Below are 17,824 nucleotides of genomic sequence, written 5' to 3'. Positions count from 1 at the left end.
CTTGCCCACTAAACACAGGCCTAAAGCATTAGCCCACTTGCTCCTCTCCCAGCCTTGCCCAACTGCTATTCTTTGAAACCGACGCAAATATGCATCCAGGTCATCACTCCGCTCATTGAAAGGTGACATCAATTTCCTAGGGCAAATCGGCCTTGGGCTGGAAGAAGGTGAGTCGGATAACGTCGATCTGGGTATACTCATGCCATCATGAGAGCCTGCGCCCATCTCCGCTAGTTTTATCTTCAATTCTAATTTTTTTTCTTTTTTGTGCTCTTCGCACGTTCATGTTGCTTTTCGAAGAACGCCATCGTCTTGTCATTTGACAGGTTTAAATCTTCAGCTATCGCCACCAAACGTTCCCACTCTATCTCTAAACCACCAACATCAGTGACAGGGCTGAAATAGATTACTGGAACAAATCCCAGAACGGATCCTGGAACGTATCCCAGAACGGATCCTGGAACGTATCCCAGAACGGATCCTGGAAAGAATCCTGAAATGGCTCCTGGCAGGATCGCCAATTGTCGCGTGTCACCGATCTCAGGGGCGTGCGGATGTTGCAAGACATGGGGTTGGGAGACACAGGGCAGCACAGCAAATAGATTTTAATTACACTCAAAACTCAAAAGCCACATCGATAATGCCAGCTCAGCACCGCTTCTCTCTCAATCACAGCTCGAGTCACGCGCCTCGAGGGCTTGCCATTCGGAGCGATACGTGCACATCGTCCTCTTCCTTTCTTTCTGCGCCGTGTGCCTCTTATATATGACAGTGTTGCTTTTCAATGAACGTCTTTGATGCCAACTTGGGTAACTAGGTAAGTGGCACTGGGAATGTGCTGCTTTACAGTGATGAAAAATATTGTTACGGAAAGATGAAAGAAGAGAGAGGAGGAAGAACATTGGAGACGCTGGCTCCTGCGTGTTGGTGGTTAGCCATCTTATCTAATCTCACTTATTTTGTATATATATTGTAAATACAATCTTCTATCCTCCCAACATCCCTGTAACATATTGGTGAGAGGTGCAGGGTTCCACGGCTGAAAACGGAGCTCTGCAGTGCACGTCGCATCACCATCCGCACCATGAACGACGGTCAGCACTCGGGATCAACATTGTTGCCGCCTCCTACGTCACCGTCGCATGATACATCGCTGTCACCTTCAGCTGTCGTGCAACCTAAGGATCCTGGAACTTTCTGCGGGACCGATGGCGCCGACATTGAGGAGTGGGTGGCTATGTGCGAATGCGTGAGTGGAATCAACAATTGGGACCCTACGCTTATGCTAGCTAACCTGTTGTTTTACCTCAGAGGCACGGCAAAGGTGTTGTACGAAGACCAAGAAGAGGAGCAAACCAGCTGGGACCAATGCAAAGAGAAATTTTTCAACCATTCGCACGACTTCCCAATACTGCCACAACGTCGACGTGTGAAGATCAACCCGCACAGCAGCGTACGTCACCATCAAAGAATGTGGTGCAAATTGTTAGATGTGAACTGGATGCGATGGTGCCTGCAGCTTTCTGTTCGCGTAGCACTGATGCTACCACATTTTCATTTCTCCTCGTACAAGCCAGCGTTCGCCAGGAACTTGAAAACATTAGCCTACATTCTGTCTGTGCTGTCGCTAACCCCAGAGCCAACAAACGCCCTTCTACAATTTTTGCTCCACTCCGACATTTCTCTCAGACTTATCGCAACCCGACTGAATAGAGAACTGAGGATGGCCAGCTGATATGTTTCACCTGTCGCTGCATTGGCCATGTCGCCCGATACTGTCGCAACTCGTGGCCCTCAACACCTCGCACGCCGACCAGCCTGAGCTGTTTTGGTGGAAATGCCCGCAATCTGTCGCCCACAGCCCACCAGTCTAACACCGCCAACAACTCTGCCAAAAACACGTGGTACAGTCGCTCACCATCGCCACACGGACTCCAATCTCGTTCACCGCAAATATGCCGCCCACCATCCCATTCCCCGCAGCCACATCGCCTTTCCTCTCCTGTGGCTTTTGGCCGCACTCTTTCGGAAAACTAGGAAATGCAGCCCCCGGATGTGGTGCTGCATTGCCAACTACTGATGCAAATCCTCTGTCTGTGCCCTCAAGGAGAAATGTAATTGACGTTAAAATAGACGGCGTATCTCTGATGAGTGCTAGCCTACATAGATGTTTAAAGGTTCTCACCCCAGCAGCTGCCCGAGTGCTTCATATGGCCGACGACAGCCTGCTGGTTGTTCTTGGAATGTGTACTGCACCTTTAAGTATAGCCGGCTGACCTACTTCTGTTCTCCTTGCTGTGATTGACTGCTGCCCTCATGATGTTATCCTTGGATTGGACTTTTTATCCATGCATCCTGCTCTCATCAACTGCGCGACCGGTGTTGTTCAGTTAGAACTGCCTCAACTCGCCGATGCTCCAAGCGCCGCCCCACCGCACGTGTGCTCGCTTCACGATGTGCGTCTGTCACCCGAGGCAGTTACTTACGTCACTTTGACCGCCCAGCCACAGGTTCCTGATGGTGACTATGTGCTTCGCCCCATCATCGACGTGCTTTTGAACCGGAACATTGCTGTTCCACATACGTTGATCATGGTTACTAATAATGACGTCATTCTACCGCTTCTGAATTTCAGCCTGTGCCCTCAAGTGATTCCGGTGGGCATATTCTTGGCCAGCGTTTCTAGTTGGTCCGAATTTGACATTGAAAGTCTGAATGCCGAGAGTGGCTTATTAGCACCAATTGCAACTCACAGCTCTGGTTCCTTAAAGGATGACTTCGCGCAAATGATTACACCTGACCTCACGTCTACACAGGTCACGGACATACGTCTCCTGCTTGAATCGTACAGTGACATCTTTGATTTCTGCGACAGGCCAAACGTCTGTTGTTCACCACCGTATAAACACTGGAGACATGAATCCTATTCGTCAGCATCCCTATCGGGTATCGCATGCTGAACGTCGAGTCATCCAATCAGAAGTGAACAAAATGCTTCGCAAAGGGGTCATTGAGCCATCAGCTAGCCCTTGGGGGGCTGATGGCTCTGTTGTCCTCGTGAAAAAGAAAGATGGTACCTGGCGTTTTTGCGTCGATTATCACCACTTAAACAAGATCATGCGAAAAGAAATCTACCCACTACCACGCATCGATGACACCTTGGACTGCTTGCACGGAGCTAATACTTCTCATCCATCGATGTCCGATCTGGCTACTGGCAGATTTCAGTTGATGAAATGGACTGCGAGAAGACGGCCTTCATCACGCCGAATGGCTTATATCAGTTCAAAGTCATGCCCTTTGGCCTATGCAATGTTCCTGCGACATTTGAACTTGTGATGGACTCCCTTCTTGCGAGGCTACAAATGGACCACCTGTCTTTGTTACCTTGACGACTTAAAAGGAAGAGGTCTGGACACCGACAAAAATGGTTTAAAGGAGCACTGACACAAAAATTTGAAGTCGAGATAACTTCTGAGATTGATTTAGTTGGTCACACACACATCGTCTATAAAATATCAGCGGCGAATATCGCTTAGAACATATTTAAAATCAATTTTAAAGCACGTGCGCCCAGCCAACCGCAAAACAGAGCACCTCGCGACATTGACATCAACCGGGATTGTAAATAGCCAAGAAAACGCTACGTCATGTGGCTACGTCACGAATTTTCGTTGGCTGCCATGCGGCTTACATGTGCTCTTCTCCTCTGTTGTTGCTTGTTGTAGATGTTGTACTCGTAGTGGGACGCTCTCCGTGTCGCTGCAACTGCAGTTTTTGTCGTGTCCATCGGGATATTTCCCACACTATCAGCTTGACTGCGCTGCCACAACGTTCAACGCCGATTTGTTGTGTCTTACCATTGATTGTGGCCGATGCGAGGGTTTTGTTGAGGTTCGTCCTCGCCATCGCCGGCCGCAATATCCGAGTCGCTAAGTGATTGGCCACGCCTAAAGCGCGAGACACATGGCGCGATTTTCCGTGCGATCTGTAGTACGGCGCGTCGTGTGCGACTTGCCGCATGCGGCGATTCGAGACACATGGTACAATTGAGCGAGCGGCGGCCCAGAACCGGCGCCCCTGCGTGGAAGTTCGGAATCCTGCGTAAGTTCGAACAGAAAGTGAAAGCAACCGTATTTGCACAGCTATCTTGTTTGATACAAACGATGACAATATAAACACGTCTATGCGAGCACTGTAAACGTGTTTCCGCAAGGCCGCGTTAGCAGTATCGGATCCGTTGACAGCCGCCGATGGCCAAGAGCCGGCAGGCATAGCTCGCTGGCCCATCGATTCCGACACCGGTTGCGCTTGTGACAGGATCGTTTGCAGCTCGTATAACGAAGCGCCTATGTTAGTCGGCACAACGTGTACACAGTTATGTCACGCTTAAATTGCAGCACATTAGATTTCTTTGGCGCCAACAGAAGCGAACGAGCATGCCAAGCGAGCTTGCGATCGCTGGGAGACGATGTAGGCCTAGCTCGCCGGCCGTCTACGGGGCCGAGGGTCCCTGCGATGCGTCCGCAGCTCGTAATAAAGTGCCTAAATTCGTCAGCACAATCAATGCCCGAACATTGATGTTTCTCTTAAGTGAAAATACGGTTAGTTTTCCCGGAGCCGTTAGTAGCGATGAGTAAACAGGCCAGTCAGGCGAGCCGCTTCGTATACAGACGATTGCTGGCGCGTCTGCGCTTACCGCGTCCGAGTAGAAATCACACCACCGATTTACTATTTCGCACAACGTTTTTTTTAATTGTAGCCCATTTATGCGCCGTGGTCAGCGGCGAAAGAGGCCCGCGTTTCGACCAGAAAAATAAAAAATGAAAAAAAACAGACATGATCGGAGCGGCGAGGCGCCTGCTCGCCGGCCCCGCCCCGCCGGGTCTACCACGTGGCCATGACGTTCACGCTACCGGCGCTGTCATTGGCTGCGGCCGTCCGTCTGATGCGGCAGTCGCAAGACCATACGTCATGGCTTTTTGCGAACACGTGACCACTTTGTTTACACTCCCGTTTGCCCCATCTCGTTGCTCTCTGGAACCGAAACTTCGACTGGTCGCTACAAAAAAGACTGCAAATAATTACCTGTCGCGCTCTGAAGTAAATGAGGTTTCGTGCCGCGATTACTGGGTTATTAACTACTTATTAAAGCAGAAAACACCACGTGGATTTTTTTTTGTGTCAGTACTCCTTTAAAATAGTTATTTACGTTTCGGCTCCCATGGGGGAGCCGAAACGTAAATAACTATTTACGTTACGAACAAGGCTCCCAGCCTTGCTCAGATTGTGAATAGTAATGTGTTAGCACTCAATCAGTATAGTGACACAATGTATTGCCACCGTTGAAACGAGTTATGCATCATGCGTGTACTGCAGTACCGCGTGTAACCATGTCATCGGTGTCACCCACGACAAGCCGCAACTCCCGCATTTGCTACAGCTGCGGTGCGCCTGGACACATTGCTAGGTATTGCCACCGCCACCAGCAGCGTGCTTCACGGTTTAATTCCTATACACCCTGCGTGCCCGGTGATGAGCCCTGACCGTATCCCAGTTCCTTCCAGTGGCTGCAGCAGGGATGCGTGAACCGCAGTGACTCCCCTGTTTCCGATCGCGGCCTCACACCACCACCGACACGACAACGGCGTTCTCCATCACCTTGTCGTCGCTCGTTGTCACCACCACCGCTAGGAAACTAGCTGGTGCAGCCGACGGGGGTGAGGCTGCAATATGTTCATCTTCAAGACCCCCTTGTGTAAAATTGTTTAAAAAGAAAGTGTGTGTTTTAGTTGACAATGTGAGTGCTTTTGCTTTATTTGACACCGGGGCGGCAGTTTCTGTTATGAGCCTGTCCTTCAAAAATCGTCTTGGGCAAAAAGTTGTTTTCTTGGGATTGGAACGCTACCTTTTGCGGAGTTGGCGGGAAATGTTATGCCCACTTGGGGTCTGTTCTGTTTCAGTTACGATAGGGGACCAGACATTTCGAAGTGAATCTACTGTGCTTGCATGTACAACGCATGACATTATTTTTGGAATTTATTTCTTGCGTGAGTTGGGGGGCTACTTTGGATTGTGAAAATGGCGCTATTTCTCTTCGCCACGACACGCGAACTTAAATGACAGATAACACCAGTGATGACACCGACTTTCTCTCCGTGTCGCAAGATGTGTGTTTGCCCCTTCAGACTGCAATGTTTGTACCTGTCAATACTTCTCGCCCTCGTACAGGTTCTTGTTGTGGTTTAGCCGAGCCAGATTATAACAATGCGCTCAAGAAAAATGTGATAGTCCCTCGCTCCCTCGTTGTCACCACTGATGGCTGTACTCTTTTGTGGACAGTGAACGTTTCAACCCAATCCATAACGTTGTCACTAGGGCTTAAACTGGCAAGTTTTGATGAACAAGCCATTGTCAGCATCGGAACGGTCGAAATGTCAACTGCCGAAAAGAAATCCAACCCCGATCCCAACCATGATAATTCTGCTGACATTAAGCGCATGATTAACAAGTCACTGTCTTCTAGTGAGCAGTGTCTGCCTGAAGGAGTGTTCGCTCGCTACGCCACAGTGTTTGATTTTGCTCAAGGCCAACAAGCGTCCGATACACCACCAGCGTCTCGTATGCAACGCCACATCCATACAAGGCAAGCGACGCCAATTCATCAGAAGCCCTATCGCGTTTCACCTTCAGAGAGCAAAGTCATCGCCGAGCACGTCGAAGAAATGTTACAGAAAGGAGCGATCCAGGAATCATGTAGCCCTTGGGCTGCTCCTGTGATCCTAGCCAAGAAAATAGACAACTCATGGAGATTCTGTGTGGACTATCGCCACCTAAACACTGTCACAAAGAAAGACCTGTACCCCCTACCACGAATAGACGACGCCATCAACTGCCTCCACTCCGCGTTGTATTTGTCTTCTGTTGATTTACGGTCAGGATATTGGCAAATTCCTATGCACCCCTCAGACAAGGAGAAGACAGCCTTCGTGACACCTGACGGTCTCTTTGAGTTCACCGTTAGGCCCTTTGGCTTATGCAACGCTCCAGTGACATTCGAGCGATTTATGGATACTGTGCTCTGCGGACTCAAATGGGAAATTTGCATGTGCTATTTAGTCGACGTCATTATCTATGGCCGGACATCTCATGAGCACAATCGGCGCCTGTCGGTCGTTCTTGACTGTATCCAGCAAGCTGGCCTTATTTTAAACTCGAAGAAATGTCATTTCAGTGAGCATCAAGCCCTCGTACTAGGCTTTCTGGTCGACAAAGATGGCATACGACCAGACCCTAAAAAGATAGCAGCGGTTCACAACTTCCAACAGCCACACATGGTGAAAGATCTGCGAAGCTTTTTGGGCCTTTGTTCATATTTCTGGCACTTTATCAAAAATTTCGCACGCTTGCCTCTCCCCTCACGTCTCTCCTTCACAAAGACACCCCATACTTGTGTACTGCTGACTGCAAGTCGGCGTTTCAACAGCTGAAATTTTTGTTGACTTCTGGACCGGTTCTGTGACATTTTGATCCGGAGGAGTGAATTGAGCTAAGGGGGGGCATACTGATGTCAGCGGTGCGGGTGTTGGTGCTGTGCTTGTTCAGCTCTGTGGTGGCCGTGAGCATGTCATTGCCTACGCTAGTTGGACACTTACAAAAGCGGAGACAAACTACACCGTTACTGAACCCGAGTGCCTAGCAGTCGTCTTTGCCATTCAGAAGTTCCGTCCGTATCTCATGGCCGTGCATTCACAATAGTGACTGACCATCATTCACTCTGTTGGCTCGTTGGGCTGAGCGACCCTTCTGGCCGATTGGCCCGCTGGGCTTTGCACCTTCAAGAGTACAGCTTTTCCGTTAACTACAAGGGCAGATGCTGTCACATGGAAGCTGACTGCCTATCCCGTCTCCCTTCGCCACACACTAAAGCTGAGGTGATGACTTCGATGACTACCTAGCCAGGATCTCTTCCAACTTTCCAGACCTGATTACCTTCGAGAGCGAGCAACGTTGCGACCCTACCTTGAAACCCCTACAAGCAGCTGCACGTGAGCCAGCAGGAACAACACCGTTTACTTTTCATAATGGTTTGCTGTACAAAAGAAATTACTCAGCTGATGATGCCCCATTGCTTCTAGTTGTGCCCGAAAACCTGCGCCCTGCTGTCCTTCGTTCCATGCATGACGATATCACGTCCGGGCACCTTGGCTTTACCCGCACACTACACCGACTTCGACAAAGATTTTTCTGGCCCAAGCTCTGGAAAACAATGAAACAGTATGTTGCCAGCTGTACTGTTTACCAGCGCCACAAGCAAACTATGACAGCTCCAGCAGGCTATTTGCAACCAGTTAGGCCACCGATGTTACCCTTTGAAAAAGTCGGCATCGACTTGCTTGGCCCACTCCCGTCCTGGACGTCAGCTGGCTACCACTGGATTATAGTATGCGTAGATTACCTTACTCGCTACACGGAAACGGCGGCACTTCCATCTGCCACTGCAGCACATGTCTTCATTTTTGTTGCATCACGCCATACTCCGTCACGGCGCTCCCCGGGTTGTCATCAGTGATCGTGAACGGCAATTCACCGCCAATGTCGTTTAAGAACTTTTACGGCTTTGCGGTTCTGCATATCGTCATTCCACTCCTTACCACCCACAAACCAATGGCCTCACAGAACGCACGAATCGAACCCTTACCAACATGTTATCAATGTATGTCACTGCGGACCACAAGAATTGGGATGTTGTCTTACCTTTTGTAATGTACGCGTACAATAGTGCCAAGCACGAAGTTATTGGATATGCGCCATTATTTTTGCTGTACGCACGCGCTCCCCCCAGAGCTTTCTGGACACTATTCTACCTTTATTGTGCCAAGAAAATTCTTCCACCACCCAAACTCTGTGTCGTGCTGAGGAAGCACGTCGACTGGCGCATCTTAAGACATTGTCCTCACAAGGCAACAGCAAGATTCGCTATGATGTGTGGCATATCCCCGTCGGCTTTACTGCCGGTGATTATGTCTGGTTGTGGACACCTGTTTGCAAAACGGGATTGTACCGCAAGTTTCTCGCCACTTACACGGGACCATTCGTTATACTCAGCCGCTTGAGTGATGTGAACTATGTCATCGCTAAAGTGACGGCAAGTAATCGGCGTACACGTGCGACACAAGTTGTTCACGTGGCCAGTCTCAAGCAGTACCATCACAGGTCCCTTTAACTCACTCAGCGAGTTTCGTCTGCCCTCGGGGAAAATGTCGCAGCACTGCGTGACTGAGGCAGAGAAAGAAGTAGTAGAGAGTGCGCTCGTGATCTCGGGGTACTCTGCACCGGCTGGGCCTGGCTTGTAGCTTCCTCTCAGAACTCGTTTCACCTTGTAAATAAACATAATTTGTAACATTATTATATCCCAGTGTGGAAAATTCACTGGGTCAAAACAAAGGTGACACTAGTTTGACGCTAAATACCAGTAGGTGCTGTTCATTATACTTAATTTTTGCACCTGTTTGAGGGCTAACAAGTGAATTTCTCATTCGCAAGTGCAACTAGGGTGGTGGAGGAGCTGTGTTCTTTATTATTACTGATTTGAGTGTTAAATGCAAAGGTACTAGTTAAACTGTAGCAGCAGTGTCATCGGTGCTACCGCTGGTTGAGTGGGCACGAGACATAGCGTAAAGTGGCACGTGCACCAGGTTTGGGCCTTACCAGTGGTTTTCTTTCTGGCAGCTGTCATCATGTGCTCCCCATTATTTCGCAGACAGACTGTCCTGGCTATGACCCTGTGGTGATTGCCCATCTCTGTATGCCGCAAGAGTTTGGCTCTCAACATGCTGCCTCACCTGAAAGGTGAGATTTTTGCTCGCTCCATCTTTATTGCTGCTCTTGTGATTGTAGGGACCTGCAGATGCTTAGACAATATTGTCACGTGGTAGTGACGGTGAAGAAAACAGCAATATGGTGGAATACAAAACTAGCTTTTATTGGGCGAACCTGTGGCCACAAAAACAGGCTACACTTATAGCACAACGATAGCGTCTGAAATCTGATCAGCGGGTCAAGCGCGTCGGCTTTTATAGAGCAGTCGTCGAATGTTCCAGACTAATCGTTCAGACCCGCGTGCCTTCCACAAAGTTCTACACCACTCGCGTCAGGTGAGGAAATCAGATAACATAAGGTTCGGCAACAACAGACAGCGGATAGAAGCTTCGATAACTATCCAGAAACTTCGGGTACATGTAGGCGTGTCCCACACTGTGCGATTACATTTGTTAGGCGGCGAAACGTGGTTGCCCGATAAAGATAAGTACACGTGTCAATACCCACCTCTAAAAAGCATCGTCCCGATGCTACAAATATAAGAGAGCAAAACACAAAAGGGACACTTATTAAACATAAGTAACAAAACAACAAAAAGAAACAAAGTGCAAAGGTCAGTCACATGAAGCCCCAAAGTTCATTAACTCTGGTAGTGCGGCTTGAGTCGCACAACGTGGACTATTTCAGGTCGTGAGCGGTGCCGCTGTGATAGCGAAATACCGTCTGGCACGACCTCATAGTCCAGTGCGCCAATACGTCGGATGATCTTGTACGGTCCGAAATAGCGACGCAAAAGCTTCTCGCTCAGTCCTCGTCGGCGTATAGGGGTTCGAACCCAAACACGGTCACTGGGCTGGTACTCGACGAAGCGTTGTCGGAGGTTGTAGTGTCGGCTGTTGGTCCTCTGCTGGTTCTTGATTCGCAGGCGGGCGAGCTGTCGGGCTTCTTCGGCGCGCTGGAGATAAGTAGCGACGTCAAGATTTTCCTCGTCAGTGACGTGCGGCAGCATGCCGTCGAGCGTCGTCATCGGATTCTTGCCGTAAACCAGCTTAAATGGCGTGATCTGTGTTGTTTCTTGCACCGCCGTGTTGTAAGCGAATGTTACGTACGGCAGGACCGCATCCCATGTCTTGTGTTCGACGTCGACGTACATTGCTAGCATGTCAGCAAGGTTCTTGTTCGGGCGCTTCGTGAGACCACTCGTCTGCGGATGGTAGGCAGTTGTCCTCCTGTGACTTTTCTGGCTGTATTGCAGAATGGCTTGCGTGAGCTCTGTTGTAAAAGCCGTTCCTCTGTCGGTGATGAGGACTTCTGGAGCACCATGTTGCAGCAGGATGTTCTCGACAAAAAATTTCGCCACTTCGGCTGCGCTGCCTTTTGGTAAAGCTTTAGTTTCAGCGAAGCGGGTGAGATAGTCCGTCGCCACGACAATCCACTTATTTCCGGATGTTGATGTCGGAAACGGTCCTAACAAGTCCATCCCGATCTGTTGAAAAGGTTGGTAAGGAGGCTTGCTCGGCTGTAGTAATCCCGCTGGCCTTGTCGGTGGTGTCTTGCGTCGCTGACAGTCTCGGCATGTCTTGACGCAACGGGCGACATCGGCGGTTAGGTGAGGCCAGTAATACCTTTCTTGTATCCTCGATAGCGTCCGGGAGAAACCGAGGTGCCCAGCAGTCGGATCGTCATGTAGGGCGTGCAGTACTTCTGGACGCAGCGCCGGCAGAATAACAAGAAGGTAGTTGGCGTGGACTGGTGACAAGTTCTTCTTCACGAGTAGGTTGTTTTGAAGCGTGAACGAAGATAATCCACGCTTAAATGCTCTAGAGACAACGTCGGTGTACCCTTCCAAATACTCTTCTTGGGCTTTTAGCTCCGGGTCCCCTCGTTGTTGTTCGGCGAAGTCTTCCGCACTTATTGTGCCAAGGAAGGCGTCGTCGTCCTCGTCATCTTGCGGCGGCGGGTCAATGGGGGCGCGTGATAGGCAATCCGCATCTGAGTGTTTTCGTCCGGACTTGTATGTTAGTGATGTCGTATTCTTGTAGTCTGAGGCTCCACCGTGCCAGCCGTTCTGAAGGGCCCTTTAAGTTAGCTAGCCAACACAACGCGTGATGGTCGCTGACCACTTTGAATGGCCTGCCACAGAGGTAAGGGCCAAATTTCGCTTTAGCCCAACGATGGCGAGGCATTCCTTTTCGGTTGTAGAATAATTGCCTTCCGCTTTTGACAACGACTGGCTAGCGTAAGCTATCACATGTTCATGTCCATCTTTTCTCTGGACTAGGATGGCACCGAGGCCTAGGCTACTGGCGTCAGTGTGTATTTCGGTATCGGCGTGCTCGTCGAAGTGCGCAAGTACGGGCGGCGACTGCATGCGTCGTTTGTGTTCTTGAAATGCGTCGGCCTGCGGCGTTTCCCACTTGAACTCGACATCACATTTAGTTAGCTTTGTCAGCGGCTCAGTGATGCGTGAAAAGTCCTTGACAAATCGCCTGACAAATCGCCTGTAGTAGGCACACATGCCAAGAAATCTACGCACTGCCTTCTTGTCAATGGGCTGCGGGAACTTTGCAATGGCAGCTGTCTTATGCAGGTTGGGGCGGACTCCAGACTTGCTGATGACGTGGCCTAGGAACAGAAGCTCATCATAAGCGAAGCGGCACTTTTCTGGCTTCAGAGTAAGCCCTGATGACTTGATGGCCTCTAGGAGTTTCCCACTTGAACTCGACATCACATTTAGTTAGCTTTGTCAGCGGCTCAGCGATGCGTGAAAAGTCCTTGACAAATCGCCTGACAAATCGCCTGACAAATCGCCCGTAGTAGGCACACATGCCAAGAAATCTACGCACTGCCTTCTTGTCAATGGGCTGCGGGAGCTTTGCAATGGCAGCTGTCTTATGCAGGTTTGGGCGGACTCCAGACTTGCTGAGGACGTGGCCTAGGAACAGAAGCTCATCATAAGCGAAGCGGCACTTTTCTGGCTTCAGAGTAAGCCCTGATGACTTGATGGCCTCTAGTACTGTTCTAAGCCGCATAAGGTGATCGTCGAAATTTCCGGCGAAGACGACGACGTCATCCAAGTAAACGAGAGAGGTCTGCCACTTCAATCCTGCTAAAACCATGTCCATCACACGTTGGAACGTTGCAGGCACCGAGCACAGTCCAAATGGCATAACCTTGAACTCGTAGAGGCCGTCTGGGGTGATGAAGGCGGTCTTTTCGCGATCTCTTTCGTCGACTTCTATTTACCAATAGCCAGACTTCAGGTCCATCGACGAGAAGTATTTAGCGTTGTAGAGCCGATCCAATGCGTCGTCTATCCGTGGTAGGGGGTATACGCCATTCTTCGTGATCTTGTTCAGACGACGATAATCGACGCAGAAACGTAGGGTTCCATCCTTTTTCTTCACCTGGACAACAGGGGATGCCCACGGGCTTTTCGACGGCTGAATGATGTCGTCGCGCAGCATTTCGTCGACTTGTTCTCTTATAGCTTCACGTTCTTGTGGCGAAACTCGGTAAGGGCTCTGTAACGCCGCAATTCCGTCGTCCACCACCGCCGCCGCCGCCAGCACGCCCACCGTCGCCCAGTGCAGCTACGCGAGGAAGACGGGCATTTGGCGAGCCCCCGACCACCGCCTGCTCTGCTACCACTGCAGCGAAACCGGCCATGTGTACCGCCGATGCCCATACCGTGACCTTGGATTGCGAGGGTTCGCCGTCAACGCTCCGCGCCCGCAGCATGGTGAACGCCCTCGCGATATCGCCGACTACCTCGCCGCTACTCAGTGGAGCTCTCGACGACCATCGCGTTCGCCGTCACCAGGCCACTACCTGTCGCCGCAGCGCCGACCATACACTGTCCCAGCCCGGGGCCGGTCAGCGAGCCCATATCCGGAAAACTTAAAGTAGGAACCGATGGAGGTGCGGTTGCTGTTCGTCGAACTGACGAAGATCCTCCGCCGCCGACGGAGAGGACGAAGAGACCATCTCGACGACATAATAACGACACGCCGCCATCCCAACGAAGTCAGGAAGCCAAGACTGCACCGACGAAAGACGACTTGATGCAGCCATTATCCGATGCCAAGACCTAATTGCAATGCCAGACAAAGAACCACCGACCTTGACGTGCTTCTCGATGGCCACGCAGTCACCGCTTTAGTGGACACAGGAGCCGATTACTCTGTCATGAGTGGACCCATCGCCGCGCAGTTGAAGAAAGTTAAAACTGCATGGGAAGGCCCTCAAATTCAGACCACTGGAGGACACCTCATCACGCCGACTGGAATCTGCACGGCAAGAATAACCAATCATGACCGGACTTACCCAGCACCTCCACCAGATGTCACGTGGTAGTGACGGTGAAGAAAACAACAATACGATGGAATACAAAACTAGCTTTTATTGGGCGAACCTGTGCCCACAAAAACAGGCTACACTTATAGCACAACGATAGCGTCGGAAATCTGATCAGCGGGTCAAGCGCGTCGGCTTTTATAGAGCAGTCGTCGAATGTTCCAGACTAATCGTTCAGACCCGCGTGCCTTCCACAAAGTTCTACACCACTCTCGTCAGGTGAGGAAATCAGATAACATAAGGTTCGGCAACAACAGACAGCGGATAGAAGCTTCGATAACTATCCAGAAACTTTGGGTACATGTAGGCGTGTCCCACACTGTGGGATTACATTTGTTAGCCGGCGAAACGTGGTTGCCCGATAAAGATAAGTACACGGGTCAATATATTGCAGAGCAGATGTACAAGATGAGTACAATCTGTGTTGGCTCTATGCTTTGTCATTCCCATGAGGATGGCAAAGATAACAAAACAAACATCTTTTGTCCTGTGATGTTGGCTGCAATCTTGGTTTTAGATGTTCTGAAGTGCCTTGGAATGCAAACTTGTTTTTCTTGCATTATTAATTATACATTAATTAAATTCTGGTGTTGTACATGCCAAAACCAAGATATGATTATGAGGCATGCCGTAGTTGGGGACCCTGGAATAATTTAGACACCTGGGGTTCTTCATTGTACTCCCAATGCATGGTACGTGGGCCTTTCTTACACTTGGCCCCCGTTGAAATGCAGCCGCTGCAGCCGGGCAGTGCTACGCCAAAGCCACTGCGCCGCCCCCCTTGTGTGAGCGCAGGTTGAGGCATTTTCTTGTGCACTGTAGCAGAGCTCTGTGGTATAGTGCCTCCCGCTGCTCGATCTCCGTGTCATCATACATTTATGTTTCGTAGTAGTTTATCTAGATGGCGTACCCCCCTTCGGTCATGTGACGAGCTTGGACCAATCAGGAGGTGCCTTCTGGCGTGTGTAGTCTTTTTTGTAATAAACGGCCGCTAGCCGGCTCAGTCCTTTGTCCGGGTTTCATCAGGAGCAGTTTGCTCCGCATCTCCCTCTCTGCGTCAAGCGTTCGCCGTGCGTTCGCTGGGCGCCGGGCCTCCACTTGCCTGCCGCTGCCGACACAACATCTTATGGCGACGAGGATGGGATTCCTGCTGCGGTTCCAACCGAAGCCCCGGGAAACCAAGCTTCGTAAGTGAAGTGACCCTTACTGTGTCTGCACGACATGCAAACGCCGCCGACGCACTTGGCGTCGTGAGACTTCCGAGCCTAGGTCTTCTCGCCCCCCTTGCTCTTCCTCGCCCCATTCCTGCTGCGAGCTCTGGCTTGTCTCCTGCACTGTCTCCTGCACGCTACCCGGCATGGCTTCTTTTACGGCTAACCTTCCCGTTTTTCTTGAATTGCCCGGGCCACCATTAATTCCATGGTATCGATGGAAAAAAAATTTTCAGGCCCACGTCGAAGCGGCCGGCGGTGGCGACTGGACGGACGCGCGATGAGCGTCCGCGCTCGTCAGCGCTCTCGGGCGTGAGACAATGAAAGTACTTTGCAGACGAGGAGCAGGAAGCAGCAAGGAAGCGTCAAGTTAACCGGCGCAGCATCAGCGTCAAGCGAAGCAGCAAGGCAGTCAACCGGCGCAGCGTCAACGTCAAGTGATGCGGTCCCGCCAGCGTTAGAGTTCCAGAAACTCTTGCAGTGGCTTGACCGGCTGTTCGCCGCGTCAACAAATGTTCTGGTGGAGAGGCACGAATTCACCAGTCGAAGGCAGTTCGAGGGAGAAGGATTCCTGGAATTCGTGACCGCACTGAAGGAGAAGGCGGTACAGGGCAACTTCGGCACAACCTACAATGAGTGCGTCCGAGACCAAATAATACATGGGGTAGCGAACGTCAGCGTTCGCGAAAAGTTATTAGCTCATGGCGAAAACCTGTCCCTGGACAAGGCAGAAGAAATTGGACGCTCTTTAGAAGCCCTGCATCAAGCGAACCGCGCGTTCGACTCCGAAAAAATACAAAGGATCGAGGCAGCTCAACCTGGCGCTCCGTTGACGATCCAAGATGGCCAACTTCTTCCAGGGAGCCGCCAAGATGGCCAATGTAGTCCGGGAGGCCATGAAGATGGCCGACTTCTTCCGAGGAGCAGCCAAGATGGCCGACGTCTTCCAGGAGGCCGCCCAGATGATCGCCATTTTCCACGAGGCTCCTCTGGGACCCGCAATGAAGCACAGGATGCGAAGAAAGACCCTAATTTCGACCGTAGTTCATGCGATCGGTGTGGCAGCACGAAACATATTGCAACGTACAGGAATTGTCCAGCAAGGAACCGGCGGTGCAACGCCTGCCACACGTTGGGCCATTTTGCATCAGTATGCCGAAAAACCCGTACTGTTCAGCACGTCTCTTCCGCAGGGACGCTGTCTTCGTCAACTTCCGCAGGACAGCTGTCCGCGTCTGTCTTGATGGTAAGCACTTTTGAAACTAAAAAGGATTTGCAAGTTCGAGTCGTAGTTAGCGGCGTCGCCATGCGGCTGCTCGTGGACACAGGAGCGTCTGTCCTCATTGATGATGGCCAAAGATTTTAGAAAGCACTTTGGTCGACAGCACAGACTGTCAAAAACAGCAGTGGACTTGAGGAATTTCTCCAAGCAACGCATCGACATTCAAGGCCTTTTCCAAGCCACTTTTCAGTTTTTCCAAAGGTCGTTCTCAGTCACGTTCCACGTAACGTCTACGGGAACATCACTGTTGGGTCTTGACGCTATCTAGCGCTTGGGAATACAAATCGACGGTACATCGCTGACATGTTGCCTGGCTTCGCTTCCTCCAGTACAGAGCCCCACAGGTGTGCCTCCGGGTTTTGATCACCTCTTCAGTGGCGAGTTGGGTCTCGTCAAAAATCTTCGTGCACCGAATATACATCGTCGGCAAGGTATGAAACCAGTATCTTCAAAGTTGCACAGACTACCCCTGGCTCTCCGTGACCAGGTTACAAATGAGCTGCGACGTCTCGAGGACTGCGACGTCATCGAGCGTGTCAAGGCTTCTGAGTGGGTGTCTCCACTCGTTGTGGTGCGCAAGAAGGATGGAGCCATCCGGCTCTGTGTAGACCTACGGGAACCAAATAAGGCAATTTCATTGATGGGTATCCTTTGCCGCACGTAGAAGAGTTATTACAAATGTTTCATGGTGCCACATATTTTTCTAAGCTGGATCTAGCATCTGCTTATCATCAGCTATTACTGGAAGAAGATAATAGAGGTCTCACTACATTCATAACTCATGAAGGCTTATTTAGGTTCAAGCATGTCTGCTTTGGCTTGGCATCCGCGCCAGCAATGTTTCAGAAAATGATGTCACAAATCTTGCAGAGTTGTAAGAATGTTGTCTGTTAACTTGATGACATTTTAGTATGGGGTCAGACAAAACCTGAGCATGATGCTAACTTAAGAGAAATCTTGCTTTGCATTTCAAACAGTGGTATGAAACTGAATGAAAAATGTGTCTTCTCTGTGAGAGAACTGACTTTTCTGGGCCATAAAATTTCAGCTGAAGGCATTTTGCCTACGGAGAGCAAGGTAAAAGCAATCCTGAATGCGCCTGCTCCTACAGATATTAAGTCATTGCAATCCTTCTTAGGATTAGCTGGTTACT

General features: G+C 50.5%; 1 protein-coding gene across 11 annotated transcripts in view; it reads left to right on the top strand.

The window, feature by feature from the left end:
• Positions 1–17,824, top strand: part of LOC142580219 (DENN domain-containing protein 2D-like) — a 674,834-nt gene that overhangs the window by 144,451 nt on the left and 512,559 nt on the right. For 10 of the 11 annotated variants that reach the window (XR_012827652.1, XM_075691126.1, XM_075691127.1 and 7 more), the window contains exon 6: positions 9,764–9,852. The exons of the other annotated variant lie outside the window; for it this stretch is intronic. Coding sequence is in view for 9 of the 10 variants with exons in the window: in XM_075691126.1 (XP_075547241.1) it covers positions 9,764–9,852 (89 nt within the window). In the remaining variant the exon portion in view is untranslated. The remainder of the gene's footprint in view (positions 1–9,763; positions 9,853–17,824) is intronic. 11 annotated transcript variants of the gene reach the window in all.

The sequence above is a fragment of the Dermacentor variabilis genome, chromosome 4, assembly GCF_050947875.1.
Source record: "Dermacentor variabilis isolate Ectoservices chromosome 4, ASM5094787v1, whole genome shotgun sequence".
Lineage (NCBI taxonomy): Eukaryota > Metazoa > Arthropoda > Arachnida > Ixodida > Ixodidae > Dermacentor > Dermacentor variabilis.
This window is presented reverse-complemented; position numbering and strand designations above follow the sequence as displayed.